At 39.2% G+C, this 25,828-nt stretch overlaps 2 protein-coding genes across 4 annotated transcripts in view; one reads left to right on the plus strand and one right to left on the minus strand.

Annotated features, from left to right (window-relative positions):
- The window catches only part of npr2 (natriuretic peptide receptor 2), a 68,746-nt gene extending 54,302 nt beyond the window's left edge, over positions 1 to 14,444 (plus strand). Inside the window, exons 16-22 of the mRNA XM_071467016.1 lie at positions 5,815 to 5,961; positions 7,169 to 7,292; positions 9,486 to 9,554; positions 9,679 to 9,853; positions 11,247 to 11,345; positions 12,977 to 13,068; positions 13,858 to 14,444. Of these exons, the coding sequence (XP_071323117.1) occupies positions 5,815 to 5,961; positions 7,169 to 7,292; positions 9,486 to 9,554; positions 9,679 to 9,853; positions 11,247 to 11,345; positions 12,977 to 13,068; positions 13,858 to 13,920 (769 nt within the window). The 3' untranslated portion in view covers positions 13,921 to 14,444. The remainder of the gene's footprint in view (positions 1 to 5,814; positions 5,962 to 7,168; positions 7,293 to 9,485; positions 9,555 to 9,678; positions 9,854 to 11,246; positions 11,346 to 12,976; positions 13,069 to 13,857) is intronic.
- Positions 12,767 to 22,087, minus strand: spag8 (sperm associated antigen 8). 3 transcript variants are annotated; one of them, XM_071467022.1, is made up of 7 exons: positions 21,776 to 22,087; positions 20,187 to 20,346; positions 19,887 to 19,986; positions 18,856 to 18,970; positions 18,196 to 18,258; positions 17,804 to 17,915; positions 12,767 to 12,907 (listed from the first exon to the last, which is right to left on the minus strand). In XM_071467022.1, exons 1-6 carry the CDS (start codon positions 21,842 to 21,844, stop codon positions 17,808 to 17,810), a joined length of 615 nt encoding a protein of 204 aa, XP_071323123.1. In that variant the 5' UTR covers positions 21,845 to 22,087; the 3' UTR covers positions 12,767 to 12,907; positions 17,804 to 17,807. The 3 variants fall into 3 exon arrangements, with proteins under 3 accessions (XP_071323123.1, XP_071323122.1, XP_071323124.1); XM_071467021.1 differs by lacking the exon at positions 12,767 to 12,907 and having other exon boundaries at positions 17,458 to 17,915; positions 21,776 to 22,082; XM_071467023.1 differs by lacking the exon at positions 12,767 to 12,907 and having other exon boundaries at positions 17,458 to 17,915; positions 19,887 to 19,932; positions 21,776 to 21,989.
- Positions 22,088 to 25,828: the final 3,741 nt, after the last annotated feature.

Raw genomic sequence — 25,828 nt, forward strand, 5'->3', positions numbered from 1 at the left:
CTAAGTCCCTGCTGTGCATGAGGCCGGTTGCTGTGGAGGCCTGTGCGTTAATGCACTGTTTGCCGGTTATTTTCATTAGGTAAATGTATGTTGTTGACATGATGTGATGGATGGGCTGTTATTTTTGGTGTATGTATGGGCTTGAGCTTGAAGGGCGCGGTAACAAGAGGGGTGTTCAGCAGTAAACGGTTCGGTTTAACCCGCACGGGGAGCTGACACTTCACTCACCATGAATAGCTGAGCTCTCACCATGCACATCAAGTCTCACACGTTTGCCATCACTTCTTATACAGCAAAAAAAATATTCATTTAACCCTGTGTTCATCGCTGAAATGTTCTTTTTTTTCTCTGTTGTGCCTCTTATTCTTTTATTTTTATTTTCTGTGCTTTTCACATCACTTCACATATTTGAGGAAATGTAAATTTCTGATGCATGTTTAGCCACTTCATAAACACTAAAGTAGTCAGAGAGTGCATATCTTAGCCAAGACTGCACAGTCCTCAACATTTGTTTTTTAAATAGTGCACAGTGTTTTAAATTTTTAATCACTATCTGGATCCAGATGCGCATCAAAATACACGATGATAGACACACTGGCTGAGGAAGGCCATGATTTCCTGAAACTCTGTAGATCTTTTCTGGGAAAATTACAGCTTTGTATAAGTGACTCAGACTCATGAGAGCTGACTTCAAATCATCAAATTTAGCAGCAGGATCAGTCAGATTTCATATGTACACGCACTATACAAAATAACCCAGAATCTGGAGATGTAGTTGTCTAAATATCTCAAACTATGACGCACATATGATGAACTCTAGACTGGATATGCTCCAATCACAGCACTGTAAGATGGCACATCAGGAAATCTCCAGATATCTCCTGATTCTTGGGGTTTTTGCGCAGCAATGTTTAATTTACCTTTTGTTGTAACTGCACAATTTGTTCAAGAATTACAGCAGTTGGAAAGTGGCAAAATGGGCCCCTGGGCCGGGGCTAGCTGGTTAGCATGCTTACATTCAGTAGAAAAAAAGAAATGATAGAAATAGAAGCAAAACAAGAGAGTCGCTTTCCACTGCTGGAAACAGCTCTCTATTAGTAAAGGAATGAAGTTTAAAACTTGCAGTGTTTCCTCTAGACTACCAAGTAAACAGCTGTTAATGCTAACATTAGCTATGTAACAATAGCAAAACTTAAAAATACCTCCTTTAAAGCAGCTGTTAAGATCCAGACAAATTTAATATGAAAAACAGTTCTATGGAAAGTTTATTCTTCATATTTGCTTGTTTTAAGTTTATGCTTCCCTGTAGAGTAATTTCACATTTTTGTTTGGTTTGGTTACATTTATTTAAATTAAGTAATTGGGAATTGAAATATATTCATGTTTTTCCCAAAATTAGTACCAAATTACCTTTCCAGGAGCCTTCCTGGGAATTTGCAGTTTCACTTAGAGTCTTGGATGGGAACCATAAAATAAAGAATTTACCTGCTATCCACCTACTGTACTATACTCAAATCTCATTATGTAGATTAAGGACAACCAATCTAAGCATCATGTCTGGTTTCCTCCAGACATGATGCTTAGAACAGTTGAGTTTTTTATGTGCTTTTTGTTTTTTACAAACTTTCACTGAGGAGAGGCTTCAGTCTGCCCACTCTGCCATAAAACCCGATGGGTGGAGTGCTGCAGTGGTTGTTCCTCCCATCTCTACACAGGATCTCTGGCGCTCAGTCTGAGGGACCATCAGGTTCTTGCTCACCTCTCTTACCGAGGCCCTTCCCCCCTGATTGCTCAGGCTGGGTCTTTGCTCTGATACGTGTTGTCAGCTGTGAGACCTTATATAGACAGGTGTGTGCCTTTCCAAATCATGTCCAGTTAGCTCAGCTGACCACAGGTGGACTCCAGCCAAGGTGTAGAAACCTCTCAAAGATGATCGTGTGAGGCACCTGAGCTAAATTTAAAGTGTCAATGTGATATTTCAGGTACTGCTTCTTAATAAATTTGCAAAAATTTCTAAAATAGTTTTTGCTTTACAATTATGGGCTATTGATGAGGAAAAAAGCACAAGCATTCACAAAATGTGGAAAAAGGTGTTCTGAATAGCCTCCTCTCTGAATGCACTGCATGTTTGTTCGGAGCTGCTGAAAAGGTGTAAAAATTCAGGTATAACACAGGTACCCAGACAGTTTTCTTCTCTGCGGTTTCTGTGGTTGCCATGGTTACACAGCAACTGCATTGAAAAAGTCCAATCATCGCCATCTCCGTGACAAATAATCTTGCACGTTCACGAGAGCAGCAAGTGTCCTCTCTGTACTTGCTGCTGCCGACCTCAGTGCCACCGCTGCTGTCATTTTTACATGGGAAACAATGGAGGTGGCAATTAAGTGGTAACTGCTCAAAGTGTGAGAGCACCGAAGCAAAAAGTGCTTTATACTGTAAACAGACTGTAAATAGTCAGTGGTGGTGCTGGTGGTGGTGACGCAAAAGATTATTACTTGTTTCTTGGTGCATGGAAAACTTTTCACCAATATCCTTCTATCAATAAACAAACAAATGATAGAGGTAACAAATTAGTAATCTGATCCATTTGGCAGATTTTCCCTCTCTTGTTTTAAGAGGAAAGGTGTTTGATGCAGAAATGACCAAACAGACTGTTCTCAGTCTTCAACATTACTATTAGTTTGAATGAATGGTGGCAAAACATGGATGTCTGTGATGTGCGTTGCAGTAAACAGTGCGTGGCCTGTGTGATTGCATTCAGAGTGTTGATACTCATCCCTGTCTCTCACGTCTCCCTCTGATGTTTTCTTCTTTAAACTTAAACAACATGTGGGTGTGTGGAGGATCTGTGACCCAGAAGAAACTTGGCAGGATGCCAGGCATTGATGCTTTTAGCCGCCATGGTGGTGTGGATGACTCACCTGCTTGCTCCGTCACAGTAACTGCATGTACATGCGTGTGTGTGTGTGTGTGCGTAATGTAGAAATATCCTGAGACACACACATTACACAATACATGTATTATATAATTTTAAAATATATGCGAAATGCTGGGAAGGCAGCAGTAAAGATGAAAACAGAGACCTTCACAGGATGTTTGTAGTGTTGAGAGGTAACAACAGCTGCCACATGCTCATAGATGAGAGATACTGTACACACACAAAAATAAAACACAAATATCTCTGTTTTACTACTGCACAGAAAGTGAGTTTCCTTTTTTTTGAGAGTGGTTGCCAGTAGTGACCAGTGGCCATGTTGTGGGAGAGAAAGCTACTCAATCATATGTGGCCTCTGAATGAATAGATTGTTAGCTCAGTCATATACACTGACATTTATCACCTGAAGTCCCTGTAGAAATTATTATCATATTATTAAATTATATGATTGTATTTACTAAGATTATTATGCAACTGTAATATGAAATGACTGAAACACCTTAAATATACCTGGGTGAAGTCATCAAGAGCTGAAGGACTTTATCCTCACTGCTCTGTTTGAGTCTCTATCTGTCCTTGTTACAATATACTGAATATTATTTACAGCTCCTTACTAACTGGGACCTTCCCCTCCTCTCTCAAGTCGGCTGTTTTCATCAGTCGGACGCTAACTTCTATTGATGTTTCTGTCGTTCGCTGTAAATTTGCTGAGACAAGGGGCCCCATGACGGTCAGTCTTTATACTTGGCATTGACATTTACATGCAGTGCAATTGGTGGTTTTTACCTTGCTAATTGTAAATGATGTTTTATTTTTTTTCCAAATTCGAATTCAAATATACTTTTAATCCAACTGGAGTTAAAGTGGTAAAAATGTGGACAGTTTGCTCCTCAGATTTGATTGACAGAGCAGATTCACAAAGCCAATATAATTTCTATGATAAAGAAATGTGTGCAGATAACCAGCAACTTAAAGGGGGATGTCACTGTTGCACGCTGTTGCACATGTGAAAAAAGCAGTATGAGGGCTTTTGTGTCTCCAGTTGAGTGAAGCGATAACTGTCATCAAGTGATGTGATGTGCATGTGAGTCAGCGTCGGTCAACGCTGAAGACAACAACTTTGAAAATGAATAAAAATCTGGGTGTGTGGAATTAGAAAATTGTGAGTTTACCAGACCTCTGTAGCCCACTCCTCATTTCTGCTTGAGACTAGCAGGTCAAAAGCTACATTAGCTGCTACTGGCAGAACACAACCCAGTCTTGCACTGTGGGTAACGTAGGCAACAAGGAAGAAGTATGCATGGACTAAAAAAAAGATTATTTTTCTGAGTTTGCACATTTGATACTTATTTTAAACTGTCCATCATGAGTCTGACAGTGTTATAGGAGAGTAACACTAAACCACTGCAGCACTTTAATTAGGGTTTATTCCAATTTTGATTTTGTTTTTGTAGTTTTATCAATTCTAACTTTGTACTCACCAAAGTAATTTATCTGATACATCACAACACTGGTACAGTGAAGTCTGAAAGAACAATGAGCTGACGTGGGGATGTGTGAGGTAGTCATGCACAGTCAGTGTGTTACCTGCAGCAGATTGAGATCAGTGTGCTGCTGGTGACTCAGCAAAGAATACAACACACTAGCTGAGCGATGTGCTGCTGTGCACGGGGCCAGCTGAAAAAACCTGTTTTAGATGCTTTTAAAAGATGTCCATCGAAACAATCCAGTATCCATTTAAATGTACACTTCATTTATAATATTTTCAGTGCTTTACCTTCCTTTCAGCACTTTCCTTTGGTACTACATTTTTCTCAACTCAACAGCTGTATTCCTATGCACAAGCACACTTACGTTGCACACTGTAATACGCCACAGCTGCAGGTCAACTGAGTGAATCAGAAAGAGCTAAACTTTACTTTGTTTTGATGAGAAGATAAAGCGCTGAGAATATTCTAACCGGCAGCACGCTGATCTGAATCTAATGCAGGTAACACACTGACTCTGCATGACTATCTCACACAAGCCCGCATCAAATAACCCAGACTATCACTTTAAGTCTTCTCCACAAGATTTCCTTAAAACGTTCACTTAAGTATTTAAGTTTTTCTCCTTATCTTAGTCTTATACTTAAGGAATCTCTCAAAGTCAGTTAAACTGTTGCAAATTGAAGGTACCTCTGACTCCATCTTAAGTGCATCTTAACTGCAACATGGCCAAGTTAATGGTGATAAAATAAAGAAAATTAACACATACCAACACCCTTGACAGTGAGGAATTGATTCTACAGTACAGATTTGACTGGCAGTCAGTTTACGATTTGTTCGACCATCTGGAGTTCCTCTACGTTCCGCAGCTTGACGATTGCTGTACAGTTTTGCGCTGCATGGTCTTTCCTGTCAGTCATAGTCGAGGTATTTCACGTCCACAGATCAGCAGTGTGCCGGGTCACTCATGATCTGCTGAACAATGTGATGAAGTTCCTGTCAAAACAACAGGCTTCTTTAATGTTAGCTGCTTCCCAATAGTGATAACAGGTATCACAAATGCTAATGGCAGCAAAATCAATGGTCTCCATGGAAACAGAAATAGACTTTTACATCTGTAAAATGTCTTTCACTGAAAGAAACCCTTTTAAGAGATTCAGAGCAGTACCCTTTAGTAACTGGTGTAGTAAAAGTGTTTCGTGCAACCGGCCCCAGGTTGTAGAATTATCCTTTAAATACAGACGCACAGAAAAGCAACAGCTTCTGGAGCATAGCTCTTCTGTAAATACACTGGTATTCTAACTGCAATGCCATGTAGGACCTGAGCTCTCTACTGACTAAGGGTTTGTGTGAACATTGTTTAATTCTACTTTGTGTTTGTGTTTTCCACAGGGAGGGCAGCACCAGTATTCTTAACAACCTGCTCTCCAGGATGGAGCAGTATGCCAATAACCTGGAGAACCTGGTGGAGGAGCGAACACAAGCCTACCTGGAGGAGAAGAGGAAAGCTGAAAACCTCCTCTACCAAATTTTACCGCAGTAAGAAAAAGAAAATCACAATCTCATTCACACTCGAGTGCCTCCAGCCAAAAGCTTAAAACTCCAATTAACTTGAGCCTAGAAAATAGGGGGGGGGTGTTACCACTGTGCGGCTCAATGACATGTTGTCAGTTGTGTTAAATCCCTGTATTAATTAAAGACTCAAAATCCTTTCCACCACCACATTTTACTAACAGATACACATTTCCCCACGGTGCGATCTCAGTGTAGATGAAAGGGAAAGGGGCGAGCTGTCAGGCGAACCGCTCATTAAGGCGAGACAGAGAAACTGTCATGATAGTGAGTTTAGGCGTTTGGATAACACTGCAGCAGCAAAATCCCATCTTTCTCACCCATTTATCCTCTTTTCCTGCTGAAGAATCTTCCCTCTGTCAAAGACATGCAGATAGCCAGACTGAGAGGAGCTGGAGCGAAAGGACAGACATCATTATTCTCCATGCTTGAGAATTAGATGAGCTGACTTTTGCCACAGTGTTTTTGCCTTTGGTTTTATTTGATTAAGAGAAAATGAATGTGAGCAGAATTAACACAGATAATGTGACATGTGGTTATAATTGAGCCTGCTGGGCGTTGTGTAATTATGTCTTAGAAAGACGAAGATTTTTACTTAAACCTGACGACATGACGTCAACAGAACAAATACAGATGTTCTGATACTGTTTCTTCCTTCCCGGTGCGGACTCTGATACCTGAACTTGTGTATCGGCCGATGCCAAATGTTTTTTAATGGCTGTATACTACTAACCCTGTAACCTTTATGGATGTGATATGATTATTGATCAGTGTTGTATATCATGGCTCAGGTTAAACCCTTCACTCTAAAACAGTAGCTGCCAGTGGCTGCTCAGTGCAACTTCCTGTGTAGGCTACTGTTGATGAAGATGAATTGATTCCTAGGAAAGAAGGCAGTTTTACCTGGGTGTGAGTTCATTAATAAAATTCCATGATATCAGATCGGTAGCACTTGCAGATACCCGATTCAGTATTTTACGCCGTGTCGGAGGCATTTCTGATACTAGTGTCAGTTTCCGAATAACTCAAACAACAAACATCATCTCACCTCTCAGGGCCTGCGCTTGCTTGTTTGATTTTTATCTTTTTTATTCTGCCAAGTATCCTTTTGATCTTTTGTCATTACGAATTTGCAGCATGAATGGTTTGACCTCATGTTTTTCTCTTCACGCAGTTCAGTAGCAGAGCAGCTAAAACGAGGGGAGACGGTGCAGGCAGAAGCATTTGACAGCGTCACGATTTACTTCAGCGACATCGTGGGCTTCACGTCCATGTCTGCAGAGAGCACACCGCTACAGGTACACAGCAGTAGATGTGCCACTGCAATCCTCCACCAAACTTCCCACTTCCCATTCACCTTCTCTGAAATGTCTCTCGAAATATCGGGTTCTCCTTCCCTGATTTTTCCTCTACATCTCTGAAGTGTTTCTAAAATCTTACTGAAAATCACTGGTCGTGATCACAGTCACGCTGAATTCTCTTTCTGTATTCATACGTAAAAGTGCTCACCAGCATCAGGTCTCTTCCTGCAGTGTGTCTCATAGTTCCCACAGCGTGTTCCCACACACGGGCTACGACTCAAAATAGTACAGTTGTTAGATGGAAGAGTGAAGAGTGTTGACGCAGAGTTGAGTCACATTATGCCGCTCTCTATCTCGTTCTCACTTGAATACCTTGAGGGAGGTTTCTAGACCAAAGACATTATTGTGATGTCACAGTCAGGCAGTGGGTCTGAGGCGCTGATGGATAATCTGACACCTTCAGATCAAGAGCGATCACCTCAAGGATAAACATGTGTTCCTCGCAATGTCATTGTCTTGTTTCTCTTCTCAAGTTGTGTGGAAGACCCAGTTTTTCTTCTTGACAAGGCCAAAAAGTCATGCACTAAAAAAAATACCCCTTAATATACGGGTCAGTTTAGTTCCATTTAAACAAAATAACATGGTACTCCATGTGAAGGAGGCAGAAAAGCTGAAGCCATGTGAGTACTGCATGTATTTAAATGCAGGAAACAGTAATCATATCAATCCAGCAAATATGATAAAAACAAATAGAATAATAACTTCAAATTGTTTTATTATTAACGCACTCCTTAAAATCGTTTCATTGGTAGATAATGTGGTGACACTTAAGCTGCTTCTGCTTACAAAGGCTTAACAGGTTAAAGCAGAGAGTTAATGCAACACTGTCAATCAAAGCAGAGATTAAATGTTTTTTTCAACCAGAAAAACACACACTTTACAGTGTAATGCTACAGTATAATGTACAGTATAACGTTTTTATAGTTTGAATACCAAAAAAAAACTTTTTTCTAATAACTCAAACATAATGCACTGAAATTAAAGGTAACATGTAGTTCTGACCACCAGTGGTGCTACAGGGCAATGACGGGTTTGGGTTTGTACATTGTGCACACCCATGAAGACACACACATATACTTGCACAAGTACATGGACAATGCAACACACATTTCTGCTGTCGGTTTCACACTATGTCACCGATCATTTATTGGTGCTGCTGGGCCAATGAATTCATCAGCAAAAGGCAGGAAGAAGAAACTGAAATTATGAGGGTTTTTCAGTTCTGTTCATGTTCTGTGACAAAAGAAATGCATACAACACGTTTGTTAGGCACTAAGGAAACAGAATGTGTTTGGTGAGTAATACTGAATGAACTTCATTGGGTACCTTTAAAGGCCCAGTCACCAGTTGCCTCACACATGTAAATTACAGGTGTATTCATATACTGGGTGTTCCTGAAGAGCTATACCTATTGATGAAAATTACATTTTTTATTCTTATTTTTTCCTAATTTTATGTGGTGGAAAATATAGGCCTGTTTTAATGCTGTTGTTGAGGTAAACAGACCATTAACAGCATCAGAAATTGATAACTGAGATTGTGTTGTTATCTAGTTAGTAGTCGCTATATTTAAAATATCTGGCAATCGATCTGGGAGTGAGTCCTCTAAGAGTTCAGTCTGGACAAAATGATCTGAAGTCTTTCAGTTCAAATATTCACATTCACTCAGCACTGGTCATTCTTTAAGTACAGCACAAACTGTCCTAGTTTGATAAGGACCCAGCTGGGCTCTATTTTAGGTTCAGACAATGAACAAATTAACATTAAAGATGAAGACTAAATGATAATTGCTCTTTAAATAAATGGCCAGCCTCTGATTTCTCTAACACAGATTGTTTTTGTAATATTCCATCTGTGGATGTGATGTTCGGTCGTGTAAATGTGTTTGTCAGCCTCATTGGGCAGACGTCCAGTGGCAGAGATAATGTGAGAGACTGTGAGGTTGTGCAGACACACTGGCCTTCCAGTCTGGCAGCCTTTTAACAAAACACAGTCTCTAATGTTGGATTTAGAGTCAGTGCGTTTTTACATTTTTCATTGCTTCCTGCTGACATACAGGCTGCGTTAAAAAGTTTCAGCACTTACCTCCTCCTCACCGGACGCTTGTTTAACTTCTGTCTCTCTCTGCAGGTTGTCACACTGCTCAATGACCTCTACACCTGTTTTGACGCCATCATTGATAACTTTGATGTGTATAAGGTGAGTCAGGATGATCGACGCTCCTTCATCTTTTTGAATTATTATTACAGGATTCTATAACTGCGAGGAACACGTTTTATTTTTTACTTCCTGATGCTTTGATCGCTTATGATTGGTCCCTCAGGTGGAGACCATTGGTGACGCCTACATGGTGGTGTCAGGGCTGCCAGTGCGGAACGGGAAACTCCACGCCAGAGAGATTGCTGGGATGTCGCTGGCTTTGTTAGAGCAGGTCAAAACCTTCAAGATCCGACACAGACCAAACGACCAGCTGCGACTCAGGATAGGTATACACACAGGTGAGTCTGGACTCTCAGCTTGACCTGGAACTGTGTAAATCTGCACCAAGGTGACACATGGTCCCAGGTTTGATTGCCCACGATGTCTAATGTCTTGACCAAAGCACAGGTTGGTCAAACCATCAAACCCGTCATGTATTGTCTTTTAGATATTAGCCTCAAAATGCTACTTCATGTAAGTCACTTTCTGTTTGGGAGAGAACATTTTTAACAACAATCAACAGCAAGTCCACTTACAACACTATCTACAATAGTGTCTATAATCTTCTCCACACTTTTATGGCCATTTTTCTGTCGCGATTTCTCATTGATTAGCTATTTTTCTCGCTCTGGCACAGGAAGATGACTATCACATTCTTAATTCTGCCTTGTGTCCATCTACAATTGATTGACTCGCGATGGGAAAACAGCCGGTAATGAGCTCAACAGCAGACCTTTTTGAATTGTCGAACAAATCGAAGATGCAGGCAGGGATTCTGAGGTCTGAACCAGGCTACTCAAATCTTGTAATTATGAGAACTTAATCTCAGGAAATACAGTTAGCTGTCAGAGCATGTCTTCTGTGGCAACACAGATCCAAGCATTTTCCCTGTATGACCCCTCTTCTGGGGTTTTGATCTAAATTAATGTAAAAAAAAATAATAATAATAACTCAGTTCTCCATCTCATCAATCTAAAATAAAGTGTAATTACAGTATGTGTGATGTAACTCATATGCTTTAAAACTAGATTAATAAAGCTTTAAATAAATTATTTTAGCTGCTTTCTATCCAATAAAGTTAGTTAGCCTTGTCTTTTGACTCTTTTGGTTCACATTTCTAACAATCCACACAAAGCCCAATTACCAGTCATAGTCATGTAACATTTTAATAACTGGTGAATCACCACAACAAAGTGTTTCAGTGTTATAATTATTATTATAAATAATAAATAGATGGTATCTCAGGGATGGTTGGTACATCTAATAAACTGAGTGCACTTCAAATGTAGAGCAGTTGTGATTTGTAAATTCCCACCTCTGGATACCAACGAACCAGGTGGACACAACCACTCAGGATGTTTTATCCTGATCTGTCTGCAACGTTTGGTCTGATGTAATTAACAAGAGGCTTCTGACACAGTATTTAGACTTCATCAGCTCATGGTGGAATTGTTTATATTCTTATTCAGACACTTGACATGCAGCAGAGATAGACCAGTGTGCGTAGGCTGGTACTTAGCCTTGTCAGAGTCATTTAAAACATTCTGAGCACAATTCACTCACACCTTTGTCGTCCTATTTAAAAATATTTTCATTGAGCTGGTTGTGTGATAACGACAGGCTCCCAGCATTCCAGATATTATTGTTTCTTTCCACTATAAAATGTGACTATATTTAGCTTGTGTTTTATAGGTCCAGTCTGTGCCGGCGTGGTCGGGCTGAAAATGCCCAGATACTGTTTGTTTGGAGATACTGTCAATACGGCATCTCGAATGGAGTCCAACGGAGAGGGTGAGCATTTTTAAATTCTTGATCATGTTTCTTCACTGGTACTGATCAAATCAGGGGTTGTACCAAATGACAATCTACATAATGGTTCATATTCATTCTGCCGTGTGTGAGACATTTTTCACCCAGGACTGGTTTACAGGGTTTAAAGTAACTCAGAAGTTCTGCCTCTCTCTTTCTGAGTTCCTTATTCTGTCTGTGGCTCTCAGCACCAAGCACAATCATTCCTCCTGAAAATTCAAGTTTTCATATTTTCAAGTATATAGTTTAGTCAAGTTTTTTATATAGTATAGTTTTTGGGTTTTTTTTTAATAAGCTCAGTAATTTCGTAAAAAATAGCAGGTCACTGTGATTTTTAGCAAACAGTACTCAAACAAGAGTAAACAGTGCATTTGTTGGGAACTATTTTCAACTGTGGATTAATACATCTTTGGTTTTCTAGCAGAGTATTTAGAGCAATGGTGGAATAACATATCAGCCTATACATGGACAGCACCTGTTTTACTGCCCATGTGCTTAGTTCTAGTGTCATTTTATTTTATAACCATATAGTTGTGATGAGAATGATAGTTTATAACTGTATTATTTACTGTATATGGTGTAGTGTAAACATTTGTTTATCTCTATTTTGTTAAAGATCCCATATTTTACACTTATTTTATCTTAAGTGTTGATCTCCCTCAGAAGATATATTTGTGGTTTTCAGAACCAGAAACCATCTTAGTGTAGTTTTATATCTCCTCTCTCTCTCTCTCTCTCTGGAGCTCTAGTAACAACAGGTCAGTCAGACAATCAGAAGAGAGGCTGACTGTTTTCTGAGAGATCAATTCAAAATATATCAGCTTTCAGGTAAATATTCAGAGAAACCAAATCCTGCAAGGCTGGATGGTGGATGCAGGTGGGCTGGGCTTGGGGCATGGCAGAAAGAAGTGACTGCTTTGTTGTGACATCACAAAGTTACATGGAGACATGGAAATTATGCGACCTTAAACATTGACCAAAAAGATAAGAGTAGTTGTTGCCAAGGTAACTAATGTGTGTCCACATACAGAATAAATATGCAAATGAACATAATTTTCATTCTACTTTTGCTGAAATAAGCCAAAACAAGTATCTGCTGCTGTGGTTGGACAGAAACATTATTCAGCAGAAACATGATTTCTAAGCTGAATATAAGACGTATTGAGCTGCTGAGTCCAATACTTTCTACACTGATATTTCTGTTCTTAACTGGCAGTGACAGGAACTAGTGTTATGAAACTGTGGTTGGATATTTTGCGAGTGGATCATCAGATGTATTGATTAACTACTGAGTCGCTTCCTGTATTGTGCCTCCACTGGTAAATAATTGATAGCACTTACAGCTGAGGGCCTTTAGCCAGTGATAAACTGTGCAGCCTGAAGTTTCACAGGCAGGAATCACATCTCATATCTCTGCACTGTGTGCATTAATTGGACAAAACAATACAGATTTTCATCACCGTTTGCACTTCAGCTGCTGGCGTCTGTCAGGAGCGAACACATCGGCTCATCTCACTCCTCAGTTTCCTTGTCGGCTTCATGTCCTGTGATGGAGGCAGTGTGGTGGTTAGAGTTGTCATGTCTCATTCACATGCTCTTGTTGTGTTCTGCAGCCTTGAAAATCCACGTATCCTCAGCCACCAAAGAAGTTCTGGATGAGTTTGGATACTTTGATCTCCAGTTACGAGGAGATGTAGAAATGAAGGTGAGAAGAGTTCATTTGCTTTTTAAAAAAATGACATTGTGCCGACCAGGGCTTGTGTTTCTGAATGGTGAATAAAGCATAAGCACACTGCAAAAAACATCTGTATGAACAAGTCATTTGGCCTCAGATTCAGATTTTATGACAGAAAATAATAACATATGTTGTTGGTGCAGTTTGCCCTGCTTAAGAAATTTCAGAATAAGGCAGGTCGCTGCACCACAGAGAATTTTGTTATTGGAACGAGATCAAATAAAAAATGTTTCTCATTTACATCAGGAAGGAGTTATATACTACTTGATGGACCTGGCTGCAACTAATGATTATTTTCATTACTGATCAGTCTGAGGAATGTTATTTTATTATTTTGTATATCTGTGGCTAACACCGGTTAAGTCCTCAGCATTGTTTCTGTGTATTTGGAGACTGAAACAACCTTAGGAGCAGTTCATGCTCTGCAGTTACAGGCATTCAACACTGTGGGTTTTTAAAGGCCACTTCTGATATTCTTTAGAGTTAATACCAAGGTGGGCTAATCACTTAAAGGACCATTTCAGCATTTAACTGAGATACACGGTTCTCACTTGACAACACTGATAGGCTGTTAACATTTTGAAGCATGATCATGTGTGATGCGTCATCTGTGGAGAGAGGTGGAGGTGTAAGCTGAGCTGCAGTAACCATCAGGGTCACCCTTAAAGAAGGGCAGCTTAATAGAGGATGTTGCCCCCACCTCCCACCCCCCCGACTTCATCTCCATTGATGAACCTATTGATTTCTGTGTTTTTCCAGGGCAAAGGCAAAATGAGAACGTACTGGCTTCTTGGGGAGAAGACTGATGTGTATGTTATCTGAGAGGCCTGCAGATAATGTGCAGCTGCAGCAGTGGAGACGACAGCAGAAGCTCCGGTGGCCGAGCCACTTCTTTATTTGTTCTAGAATAAGTCCTTATTGGTGATTTCCGTGCAGAGGAAAAGTGAACGACACCATGTGACAAAAACAGAGGGAATTCCAGGTATATTTATTACCTGCATACTGTAACTGCAAAAAAAGAAAAAAGAGAAAAAAAAAGAAAAACAAAATGTTAAAGTTGTTTTTGTATGAAGAACCTTTCTGTCCTGAGAGTGAGTACTTTTCACTGATAAATTCTTATTTTTTGTGCTTTCTATATTAAGATTTGTATAATGTGTTTGGAAGTCAATGATGTATTAATATTTCCTTGAAAGATCCATTGAAGTTTGGAGGCACAGCTACAATCAATGTCACTGCAGGGGTTCATCAACCGTGTTACACAGTACAAAATAATATGTATATATGTATATCCAAGATACTGTAAGATATTTTGTTCAATAAACTGAGTAAAATACTCTTTTTTTCCATTTATGGAGCCGGCAGTATTTTTATACTTTTGCTTTAGTTATTGATATTTGCTTCCACACAGGGTGTAACACGAGAAACGAGGCCTAATGAGTCTGTCCTGTTTAGGATTTATGCATCAGCCTAACTTTAAAGTCGGCATCACGCTGTTCATGTTAACTCTCTGTGTATCTGGGCCATATCCTCCTGACAATACTCAGCCAAATGTTTTCCTCCAAGTTTAACCCAGAAAGAATTTATAAATGACCTTGTGCTGAAACCCCACCGCTGCATTTAAAAGGCAGAAGTGTGGCAGCCTGCTCAGCAGAGGAGCAGTCTGTAAGTGTAACCTTTAGGGAATGTCTGTTGAAATTAAGCTGCACCTTGAAGACTTCATTTTCTATTTTTATCTTCTATTAAATATGAGGTCCAAGTTGTGACAATTAGTTCAGGTTTATCCAACACATATTATCCTTGTTGCTTTGCATTCTACGATACTGCCAGGACTATTATATTATTACAGTTATCTGGTATAATAAGTGTGCCTTGGAATAGCAGAGCATCAAGTATCTGCAGCCTAATTAACTGCAAACAGTTGTGCACAGATAAGGGAAGAAGTGGGGAAAAGCAAATAGGTAGCAGGAAGCTGTGTGTTGTTGTAATGACATCACCGCTCATTAGATGCTCATTATCAGCGTGTGGAACAGGGGCATGGACACTGTGTGTGGCTGTGTGTGTGCGTTTTCATCTCTGCGGGAGAACATCTTCCTCTCCTGCACAGCTGTAATTACCGCCCACTTCCTCGCAGTGACACACGGCCGGCGCCTGTTAGAGGCATAGTGGCAGAGTGAAGGTCTCCGCTGAGCCCCTCGCTGACCTGCTAACTTCTCTCAACTGACCAGGCTGTCTGTCTGTCAGCATGTCATGTGTTATTTTCATTTTCCTTTCCTATTTTCCTTTTCGTTCAGCCCAGACCTTGAAGTACAAAGTGTTCAGACATACTGACAGCAAAAGTCAGTCAAATAATTCTAATAAATCAAAGAATTCACTTTAAGTCACTAAAATATCTGAAGCTGATGGATGATTTCATGACTCTGAGGCAGCACCAGTTTTATTCTAGATACTTTCATCTTTATTGGACTGTAGACAGTAGAGGTTTGACAGTAAATGAGGGGATGTCAATCACAAAACTTGATTTCATGATCAGCAGACCTTGAGGCCAACGGGACGCCCTAAATAGCAGGTTCTGAGTTATTCATTGCTGTATATTTTGTATTCATCACTTGTGTAATTACCATCTGTAACTCTACATAACTCTAATCTATATAACTGTTGTTAGGACCAAGACTTAGTTTGTGTCTCACCATTACATTAACATCATAGAGCAAAGCTTCTGTTTTTCTGAAAGATACATCTCAGGCAAAACCAAGATGATTACAAACCGCTGCTCTGAAGGTATTTCTAGAAAACTCTTCAAACCATTTGCTGCACAAGAAAAAACATTTTAACTTGTTTGCAAGAGTCGCAACTCTATTCCCTAATCCAAACAAAGATGGAAGACATAAACTCAATATGTCTTTGCTCATTTTTTTACACAAGAAAAATATAAATGCACGATTGTGTATGAAGCTACCAATTAATGAAAAGTGACATTAATATAGACAAACATAACTTTTTGATTTTGGTTCATGAAGTATGAACTGAGGACATCTTTGTTTGGATTAGTGAGTAGGAATCAGGAGTTACAACATGGAAAATAGGTTTTATTTTATTTATTTATTCTTATCCAGATGTTTAAAAGAGTCTCAAGGGTTTTGGAAAAACCAGAGTTCAAAGAAGCGTTTGTAAGTGTTGTTAAACCTGGATTTTCAAAGATCACAGGGTAATCAATTTTCAGAAAACTGGATGCCCTTGACATCTAGTTTTCAAGCTGATTTTTTTTTCCCCCCTAAAAGACAAACATGACACAGCCACACACAACAGAGAGACACAACTGGAATTAAAGAGAAAAAAGCAACATGAAAATTGCTGTATTGCATTTCATTTGAAATGTTAAGTACAAATTTGCTCAAAGGCCCGTATTTCAGAGGCAAATTGGTTTTCCTGTATCATCCCATGAGATAATGAAATGTTTGGAGAGAAAAACTGCATAAATATAAGCTAAAATTACTTGTCGCCATAGCTACCGCCTACTAATCCCTGCTGAAAGCTCAGAAAGGATCAGCAGCGCCTGGAATTGTCCTCTGATTGACAGAACACATATGTGAATCTGTAGCATACGCTGTGCAATTCTCAACAATGTATTGTGTTTCACATCTGCATACTGTGAGCCCGTGAAAACATGTCTTTGCAAAGGTAGAGATGTACTCTCTGTGCAATTCTCCTGTCCAGATAGGTTTTCTTGTGATTTTGTTCAAGGACAATAGCGAGATATTTACCCACGTGGGAGGAAAGTGTGGCTTTTTGTTGCACCGTTTCATTGTGGGGTTGTAGGAGGCATTCATCTATGGTCAGTGTATTACCTGCAGTAGATTTGGGTTTGCACCCTCCAGTTTGGAGAAGCATAGTTTGTATGCCCCTTTTTTTCTCTACTAATCCAGTCTACTTCCACTTCATTGAAGGCATTTGCTGTACTTATGGTTATAATGTATACTGCACATTCTGGAAATTATGTGGTTAATATTTCCAGTGGTGGCAGCAGCAAACTGTTAGCTTGGCTGAACAGACAAAGGACATATAGCACCTACAAAGATTTAATCTTCAGCAACATAATGTTGCGAGGAAAAAGGAGATGAAGATGTCAGAGGAAGGCCAATCAAAGAAAAAACACAGCAACAAGACCAGAGGAGAGCCACATCTCTGCCACCTTTCAGTCATGGTTTACTAGATGCAATCACCACTGACTCACTGTGCAAAGCAATGGTTTGGGTGAGTGTTGACTGGAGTTACACACAGTGCTTACAGATGTAGTAAATGATTATTCTTAGGAAGGCAAACATGAAGGGAAATGTTCCCCAGCAAATCCATACAACAGAAACCTGTTAGTGTGTTTTATTGAGGTAAGAGATAGTTTGTTTGGCAGGTTTAAAGTCCACATGTAAGTTTACTGCTGTCTATAGTTTGACAACAACTGTGTTTTTCCAGGCAGTAACTTACTAACTCACTAAACAGTCGACCTTTATGTATAACTTTTACACCTAAACGTGGTGAGGATACTGTATCTCAGGCTAAAATTCTTTTAGAAATTCATGTCCTTGTTTTCAGGTTTGACAATGGCATCTAATTATCAGAGGAGTCGCTGTCATTGAGAATAACAATAACCTGGATTAACACTTTATTATTAACTGGTAATGAAGTGTTGTAATGTGATGCTCTGACGTACTATCTCAGTTGTCAGGTGGGGGCTCAATTTCATCCAGCCGCTCACTGATGGGTGTGCTGAAAAGTGCTGACTTCCTGAAAGGTGCTTTCAGGGTCTGTACGGCGGTGACACCCTGTGCCACAGAAACAACACAAGGATAACGTTAAACCATGATCAATCAGTTCCTGAACCTTACTCCACATGCTGTGCTCAGTCAACATGCTAACACGAAATAATAACAGAGCAGAGGAAAGAGCTTTGAATACAAAAAACAGAACAGAAACACAAACAGTACAGTACAGCAGCAGAGATAAATTTACTCTACTCCATAAATATGTCACTTAAAAGGAACTAAAATTAGTTAACATGGTTTTAGTAGTAACCCAAACAAAACTATAATGACAATGACACACCTGTATCTGCTGGTAGTTTTCACTCCAAAATGTAACCGCCTGGTCAGTTTTATAATCATGAGCCTGAAAACGTGACAACAGGAACACACTGTCAGGTGAAAGGCAACGTGCGCTGATCGTCTCCTTTCTGCTTCTATTTTAGGAGCAGTGTTACTCAGTATTCAGCACCATTAAGGACATAGAATCTATTACTTCCCTGATTAATTAAGAAAAAAAAAGCTGGAACCAGAAACATTTTGTGTTAAAAATGACCCACAGCTGACTGAACCAGCTGATAGCCAGTTTCTTTATTCAGTTTAACCAGAATCAAGCTTAATGAAGCCTTGTAGCTGAAATAGAACCAGGCTAAGCTGAAACAGACCTCTGTTATTGTCATTGACACAACTAAATGTAATGGTGCAGTCATCAGTGTCATGCCCAGGTGTCTGCCATCAGAAAGGTTTGGAAAAAACAACTATTCATTTCAGAACTTAACACAGTATTGACATTAAGGAATCTAACAGAATGTATGGAATCTATTATTATATATTATATAGCAATATTATAATATGGATTCAAAGCAGGAGGAAAAAATGTTTGAGTCTTTAGTGTTAGTTTAAAACTGGCCACTGATCTGACACAGAACAACACTGAAGTTGAATTTTATGCACATACACATACCTGTGTTGTTTCAGGGGTAAGAGGCACAAATCCCTCAACACAGAAATCCCTCTGGGTAGTGGAGCAGAAGTCGGTTTTGGGAGTTGGTGGGTTCAGTTCGGCATGAATCTTGTCACTGTGGAAACAGGAATATATCAGCCTTTGTTAGTATTAGTCTGAGTGTTCGAGTACAGTCAGCAGCAATGGCCTGGTTCCCTCTTCATGGTACAGTACATTTAAGTTAATTGTTACATATGATGTATTAGGTAAATAAACATATAATGTTTTCTGTTCCCATTCTGCTGACATTGCCTGAACGCAGCATAACAAGTGAGGACACATGGAAAAGGAGGGCACAGTTATGTGAACTGGCATGTATCCACAGAAATGGTGAAGATGTAAATTGTCTTGGCCAAACAGGTGGAGGATCACCACCAGGAGAGTGGGAAATTTTGTGATATGATGATGTGATATTTAAGCCATGAATAACAAAAACCCTTCCACTCCACAAACCTCTCATCTGGCTGACTCTGTTAATTCATTTATTCAAAATGTTCATTGTGTTTAACATAACAACAGATCAGCCTAGAAAAACCCTCTCAGCTCTTTGTTGGAAAGGAACCCAGCATGAATCAAGCAGCGTTGGTGTGTACTTATAAAGTCCAGGAAATTTAGTGTATGGCTTAAAGCTGAGTGATGAGACACTGTCTACTACTGGAGAAACAGATTTCATCGAAGACATGATGGTTTGTATTCTTTATGAGCAGTTAACTTGTGTGGGATGTTAATAACCACATCTGTGGGGATAGACTCTATAAACCCCATTAGTATGACTGGCCTCCACGTAAAATAACATCATAAAATCTGATTTAAAAGGTATTACAGCTGTGATTGAATGGTAAAACAAACCCAGACGTATAAATATTACATCACTTTGCTCCACTATGTTCCCCTCAAGACATGGTCCGACAGTGTTCTCCGTTTCCATAAACAAACCACTTTCAACTGTAATTTATTTAGCATCAAAAAGACTTGTTTCATAGTTGATTTACCTTATCATCTGGGCAATATGTTTTTCCAAAAACTCGCCTCTGATGCCTGAACCATGGAAATATAAAAGAAGAGATGATCTGAGCATGCATAGCAAATCATCTGAAAAAGATTTATTGAATGGTAAAATACAAAACAGAAACCAAATTTTAAAAAAACAGTCACAATAGCCTCAGTCTCTATTCCACTTGAATAAAGTCTTTTCAACTCTTATGAAATACATTTCTAGTCCATACATGGGCGACAATGGCCTGAGATGAAATCATTTCATTCTGTGGATGGTGATTGACAATGACACATACCCTTAAGCCTCACCCCTGGACTCTTTGGAGGGACATAAGCTGCTTTCAGTGTGGTGACAGTCTCCATTTTAGACTCCTGATCCATTGTGAGAATCCCTCTGTGCCCATGTCTCTGGATTTGTGTCTTTGTCTCCTCGTTGTCAAGAGCTGCAACAGCCCTCTGGATAAATGGGCATTCAGGGTTTACATGAAAAGATACGAACATGTGACAATCTAAAGCAATGCAAATAATAATAATACCACCTTTGTCAAGCCTACAGTGTTCGATTGCAGAGATGGTCTTGTTTTAATTCAATGCATAACATCTTGTTTGTGGTTCATGTTTTTTATTTAACATTTGAGCTGAAATTATTTGTCAGTTAGTTTTTTGTAAGAAAAAAAATGCTTGTTACAGCCTCTCAAATGCGAAAATGTCCTTCTTTTCATTTAAGAAAAAATTCTGTCATCATGGTATCTGGGAACTTCTGATGGATAATTCTTTTTACTATTTTCTTCATATTCAGAACATCTGTGTTTTTGATATTCTGTGTCTATGTACCTAATGATAGGCAGGTTGAATAGCTTTTGTGAGCATGTGTCACCTTAAGAAGCCTGGCACTCACTCTTTTTATAACTGAGTTTTCAAGGTAATGAAACAGCCAAAGACGTCTCACAGCCTTTATGACAAATACCAAAAAAAGGAAAAATGAACAGAATAACTGTATGAAAGGGTACGAAGAAAAACTACATGTGGAAACAATCTGTGATGGGTTAACAGTCTGGAGCAAGGATGAACACACACAAACAAAAAAGTGATAGCGACACTGAAAAGGGGTTGTTGGTCGTGTACTCTATGTGACCCTACATAAGTACTGTTAGATCATCATGTTTGGGAACAGTGACTAAAACAGAGCATGTTACTATGGTTAAAATAAAACAACACAGAACAAAACAAAACTAAACAAAACAAAAAATCATAACTTTGATTGTAGCATTAGACACTTTCACACACTGACTTCAAACACAGGTGTAACTAATAACATAAATCATGAGTGACGGTATGCTGGTACCTGCACACCTGCGCCTTTTGTACCATGACAGGTACACCTCTACATTGTGACTTGTCATAGCAGGAAAAGCACAGGTGCAAAAAAAAAGCTGTTAATGATGGATCAGTTCCAGTAAGCGGCCTAGTAAGTGATGCCAGTGAGCCAGCATGCACAGTGCCAGGACCCTGGAAGCGTTTTACCCACATGGAGAGCAGTCATTTCTCATGTTATCAGTGATTATACCCCAGAACCTGTCCTGCAGTGACACGCCGAGACGTCTGCTGTGAAAAAGGTCAGTGAACTGCTCCCTTGTTATGTACTATCTGAACACAGCATAGCACCTGATGCTAGCGCTAGGTATATGGAGTTAGCAGATGTCTGCTCAACTTTGTACTGTTGAAAAAAAACATGGCGTTGTAGTGTTAGCCACTAGCTCCAATAAAAGTTACAAGTTAAAAGTTACACATTACTGTTATGGTCAGTTTTTATGTTTAACTTTTATGTCATGAGTGGAGACTGCTAGCTACCTCCGAGGCTGTACTTTGCATTAACCACACTCACCTCTTCTGCCCAGTTATGCAACAGACATTTTCCAACTTTGTTTTCGCCAGTATCTCTGTGCTCGGTCATTGTTGCACAAAAAAACCTACTCCTAAACGCGACAATGACCAAACGTGGCCGTGGGTAGCTGTCACTGACAATCCTCTGTCCTCCGAGTGAAGCGACGAAGCCTGTTACTTAGCAACAGGGTTCTGTTGACGGAAGTGTCGCCATGACAACAACAGCTTTTTTTTTTTTGTTTTGTTTTTTTTGCTGAGACAGACTGTAGAAAGAAACTACAACATAGAGAAACAACACTTGATAAGTAAGTTTAAAAATAAAAATCCAGTAAAGTAAAAGCAAAAGAGAGACCAAGAAAGTAAGAAAGAAAATAAAACCATGCTCCAACAGTTTTTCCTGTTGGTAGGAGGAGAGAATGAGTCCCATGTCTTTGGAACATTGGAACTTGTCAGCATGAAATCTAACAACCAATTACACTTAATGAGGAAGAGAGCAAAACCCAAATATTTTTGTCTCCTCTCCAGCACAAATATTTTGTCAAAACCTCCAAGTATTGTTGCAGTATTTTTAAAATGTTTTTTTTTTATTGAATTATAACACTGGTAACCCCCCCCCCCCCCCCCCCCCCCCCACATTTGGTGTTTTATGTGTTGTTATTTTACTCTCCATGTTACTTGTTGTGTGCATTTCAATGTAATGTACAGTGAACCTGAACTACAACACAATAAATTTAAGGCCTCTTACCTTATTTGTATGGTATGCTTTTAATTATTCTAAAAGAATACAAAACACATATATTACTGACTTTTTTTTTATCAGTATGATTGTGTCAAAACTTGTAAAAGTAACAGGATATTTGGGAAATACCAGTCACAATTATAAGAGTAAAAAGGTTGCTTCAGAACTGAAGGGGAAGTGATGAAAAGTCTTCCTCACATTCTTTTATTAGAGCAAAGACACACATCTTCTGGTCTCCAGGAGACAGCTGTTGTCCCCTGAGATGCAATTAAAGTGGACAAAGATGATGCTACAGTCATTTGATTCAAATGTCCTTAACATCCAGTTGACTTTATTGAACTCTTATGTTCCTACATCACGAACAGCAGAGTTTAATTCAAGTGAAAAAATATGCACAGTAAAACAACTGTAAACATAAATTACTGACTGAACATGGGGGAAAACATGGTTTAAGTCATTTGTAATAGTTGCAGTCAATATTTAGTTTCCTCACAGTTAAGAGACTTGGAATTTTTATCTTTTAAAAACACCCTTAGGGGGTGGAAATTTTTATTCATCTTTTAAATGAATAAACATTTCCAACTATAAAAATTCTTCCAAAATTTTAAAACAATGAAATATCAAAACAAACGAGACACCAGAGTCAAGATACAATCCCCCATCTCCCTATCAAAAGATCCATAACTGGTTTACATAACAGCTGACCCAATTCCATTCACTGATGACAACCATGAGACTGCACTTGAAAGCACTATATAAGCTAATGAGTGGACTTTGAGTTTACAATATTACTTTTACCAAGGTCAAGAGTGAACTTTCATGCTTAAGAAATATACTGTTGTTGAGTATTTTTGCATTATTATTTCCTCTTAATTGCAAAGTTATCTTACCATCATTTAATAAGATCAAAGTTTGAACAGTAGTCCACATTTACACTGAGCCCAAAAACAGCCAGTACACCTTAATTCATAGCTTTTAAAATCATGAAAGACCACTGCTTTATTATAAGCTAATTAGGCTAATGTGAAAAAATGTTTCTCTAGCATTCTTTAACAAATTGATTTAGCGGCATTCAATTACTATTCTCTGTTGTCCCTTCACATACAATCAGCAAAGGCTGTATAAAGTGCAACCTTTACCTTACATTTTCACTGTGTGTGTGCTGGGTCTCTCTTGTTATACCCATAGACTGTAATTTGCTGCCAAACCAAAGAACAACAACATCACTGGGGGGAAAAAGTCAATTTGAGAACTGAGTTATTTGCTCACTTGTTTAACCTTGTTGAATGACTTGTTGATTGAGAATCACACACCATTTATTCATCTCAATGCAAACCTTGCCAAATTTAACACTCTGTGCTTGTTACTGTGGATATGAGACACAGAAACAAACTGAGTCTGTTGCTGAGAAACAGCAGAGGAGTTTTCACTGTCAGTGTCTGGAACAGTCTACCGCCTCAGCATGAAACACAGTCAGAAATCTAATCAATGTTTTATAGATGCTAGACTGTCAAACTGTGCCCTGTCATGCCATGCAAACTAATGGGTGTCCACCCATTATTTTACAGTGATCTGTGATTATGTTGGCTGTAAATGCCACATGTGCTGTAGTATATGCTGCAATAAAGGAGCAAAGTGATGTTGACGTGATGTCAGTGGTGGGCTGAGACAGTGACCAAGAATACTACATACCTCTCTGGGTGGAAAAGCTGTTTTCCAATTGTATATTTACAATTTTCACAAGGACACAATAGAGCAAAGACACAGCAAGAAAAAGACAGAAAGGTACAAAAATGAAAGTATTTCTTATACCATCTCCCACATCCCACCATCTCAACACACATTCATAAATACAAACTGAAAGGGAGGATAGAGTTCATTATACAAGCACACAAAAGCTGTGTTTCTTTATCAACCTGTGTCTGTCACCACTCCAGTGGCTCTTTGAGGCTGTATTTGACGTTTTTAGCTAAATGCTAATGGCATGCTAAGATACTCATGATGACAATACTAACATGCGGATGTTTAGCAGTAATGTTCACCATCTTAATTTATCATATTACTAATTAGCTCTAAACAAAAAGTGCACCTGGGGCTGATGGGAATGCCATTAGTTTTACAGGTCTTAAATCAAAGACAAGGTAAAACTCTGACATGGGAATGTCTCACATGTGACTTCTCATTGTGTGGAAAACCATTTTACAAGTGGAATTTTACATCTGGACACATGTGGTCCTTTAAATATTTCACATGTGATAACTATAAATAATTCAGACATATGTGATTTTCAAACATTTCAGATGATGAAATGTAAGAAATCTACATGAAATCAACAGTTTCACTCGTGAAGTCTGCTCTAAATATGAAGCATTTCTCTATAATTTAACACAATCACAGGATCTTTCTGGCAGTATAAACAAATCAGCAGCTGCCATCAGATTCTGAGTCTGTCTCAAAGCTCTCCTTCATTCATTCGCCCTTAGTGCATTAGATAGTAAATGTGGAGTGACTTCAGACACAGCCTGTTTTCTTACATTATTAAATTCTGATTGGTGCATGGAAATAGCTGACATCACCCTTTACCAAAAGATCCACACCCACTTCAAACCAGTCAGAGGAGCTCAGACAAAAACATAAATACAAAAGTCTCTGAGGTGATATCATCAGTATTTTTCTAACTTTGTGTTGATGAATGATTCATCACTTACAGCAAAACGCTGATTAAGAAATTGTTTTTTTAAGTCTTTGTAATATTTACACACACATTAAATGCTGTTCTCCAAAAATAGCTCAAGATTTATTCCCAGCACAAGTGTGTGTAAGGAGCTTTTCTAGTAAAGCATCTTCAAAAGCTCAAATTCCTGAAACATGGAGCAGCATTCCCTCACCCAGATTTACCACTGTGGCTTATGTGTGGCCCCTGAGGCGAGTATGAGCTGGATGGGGATCAGATTCTCCAAAACCCATCCATGTAGTTCATTTTACCATCCCTCCAATGAAAAACATGATGCTGAGAAAAGTTCTTCACTCTCACTGTCTCCTAACCAACACACAGAGAGCCAGTGTTGCTATTTTTGTAACACATTGTGATTACATGTTGACTGACCATCTCCATGACTACCAGTATCTCTGCAGATATCCTGATGAGATATGAATGTGTTGGGCTGTTTTTCTCTTGGAAACCCTGCATTTGTGTCTTGCAGCTCAGATGGGCGCCCACTTTGGAGATGTCACTTTTTTGGGGGGGAATTTTAGCATCAGTGTTTTTAGTCCAATCAGTCTGAGAGGCAGCACCAGATCTAAGATCAGCTTTCA

The sequence above is a fragment of the Trachinotus anak genome, unplaced genomic scaffold (genome assembly GCF_046630095.1).
Source record: "Trachinotus anak isolate AG129_WGS33_773 ecotype Australia unplaced genomic scaffold, CSIRO_AGI_Tana_v1 ptg000028l, whole genome shotgun sequence".
Classification (NCBI taxonomy): Eukaryota; Metazoa; Chordata; class Actinopteri; order Carangiformes; family Carangidae; genus Trachinotus; species Trachinotus anak.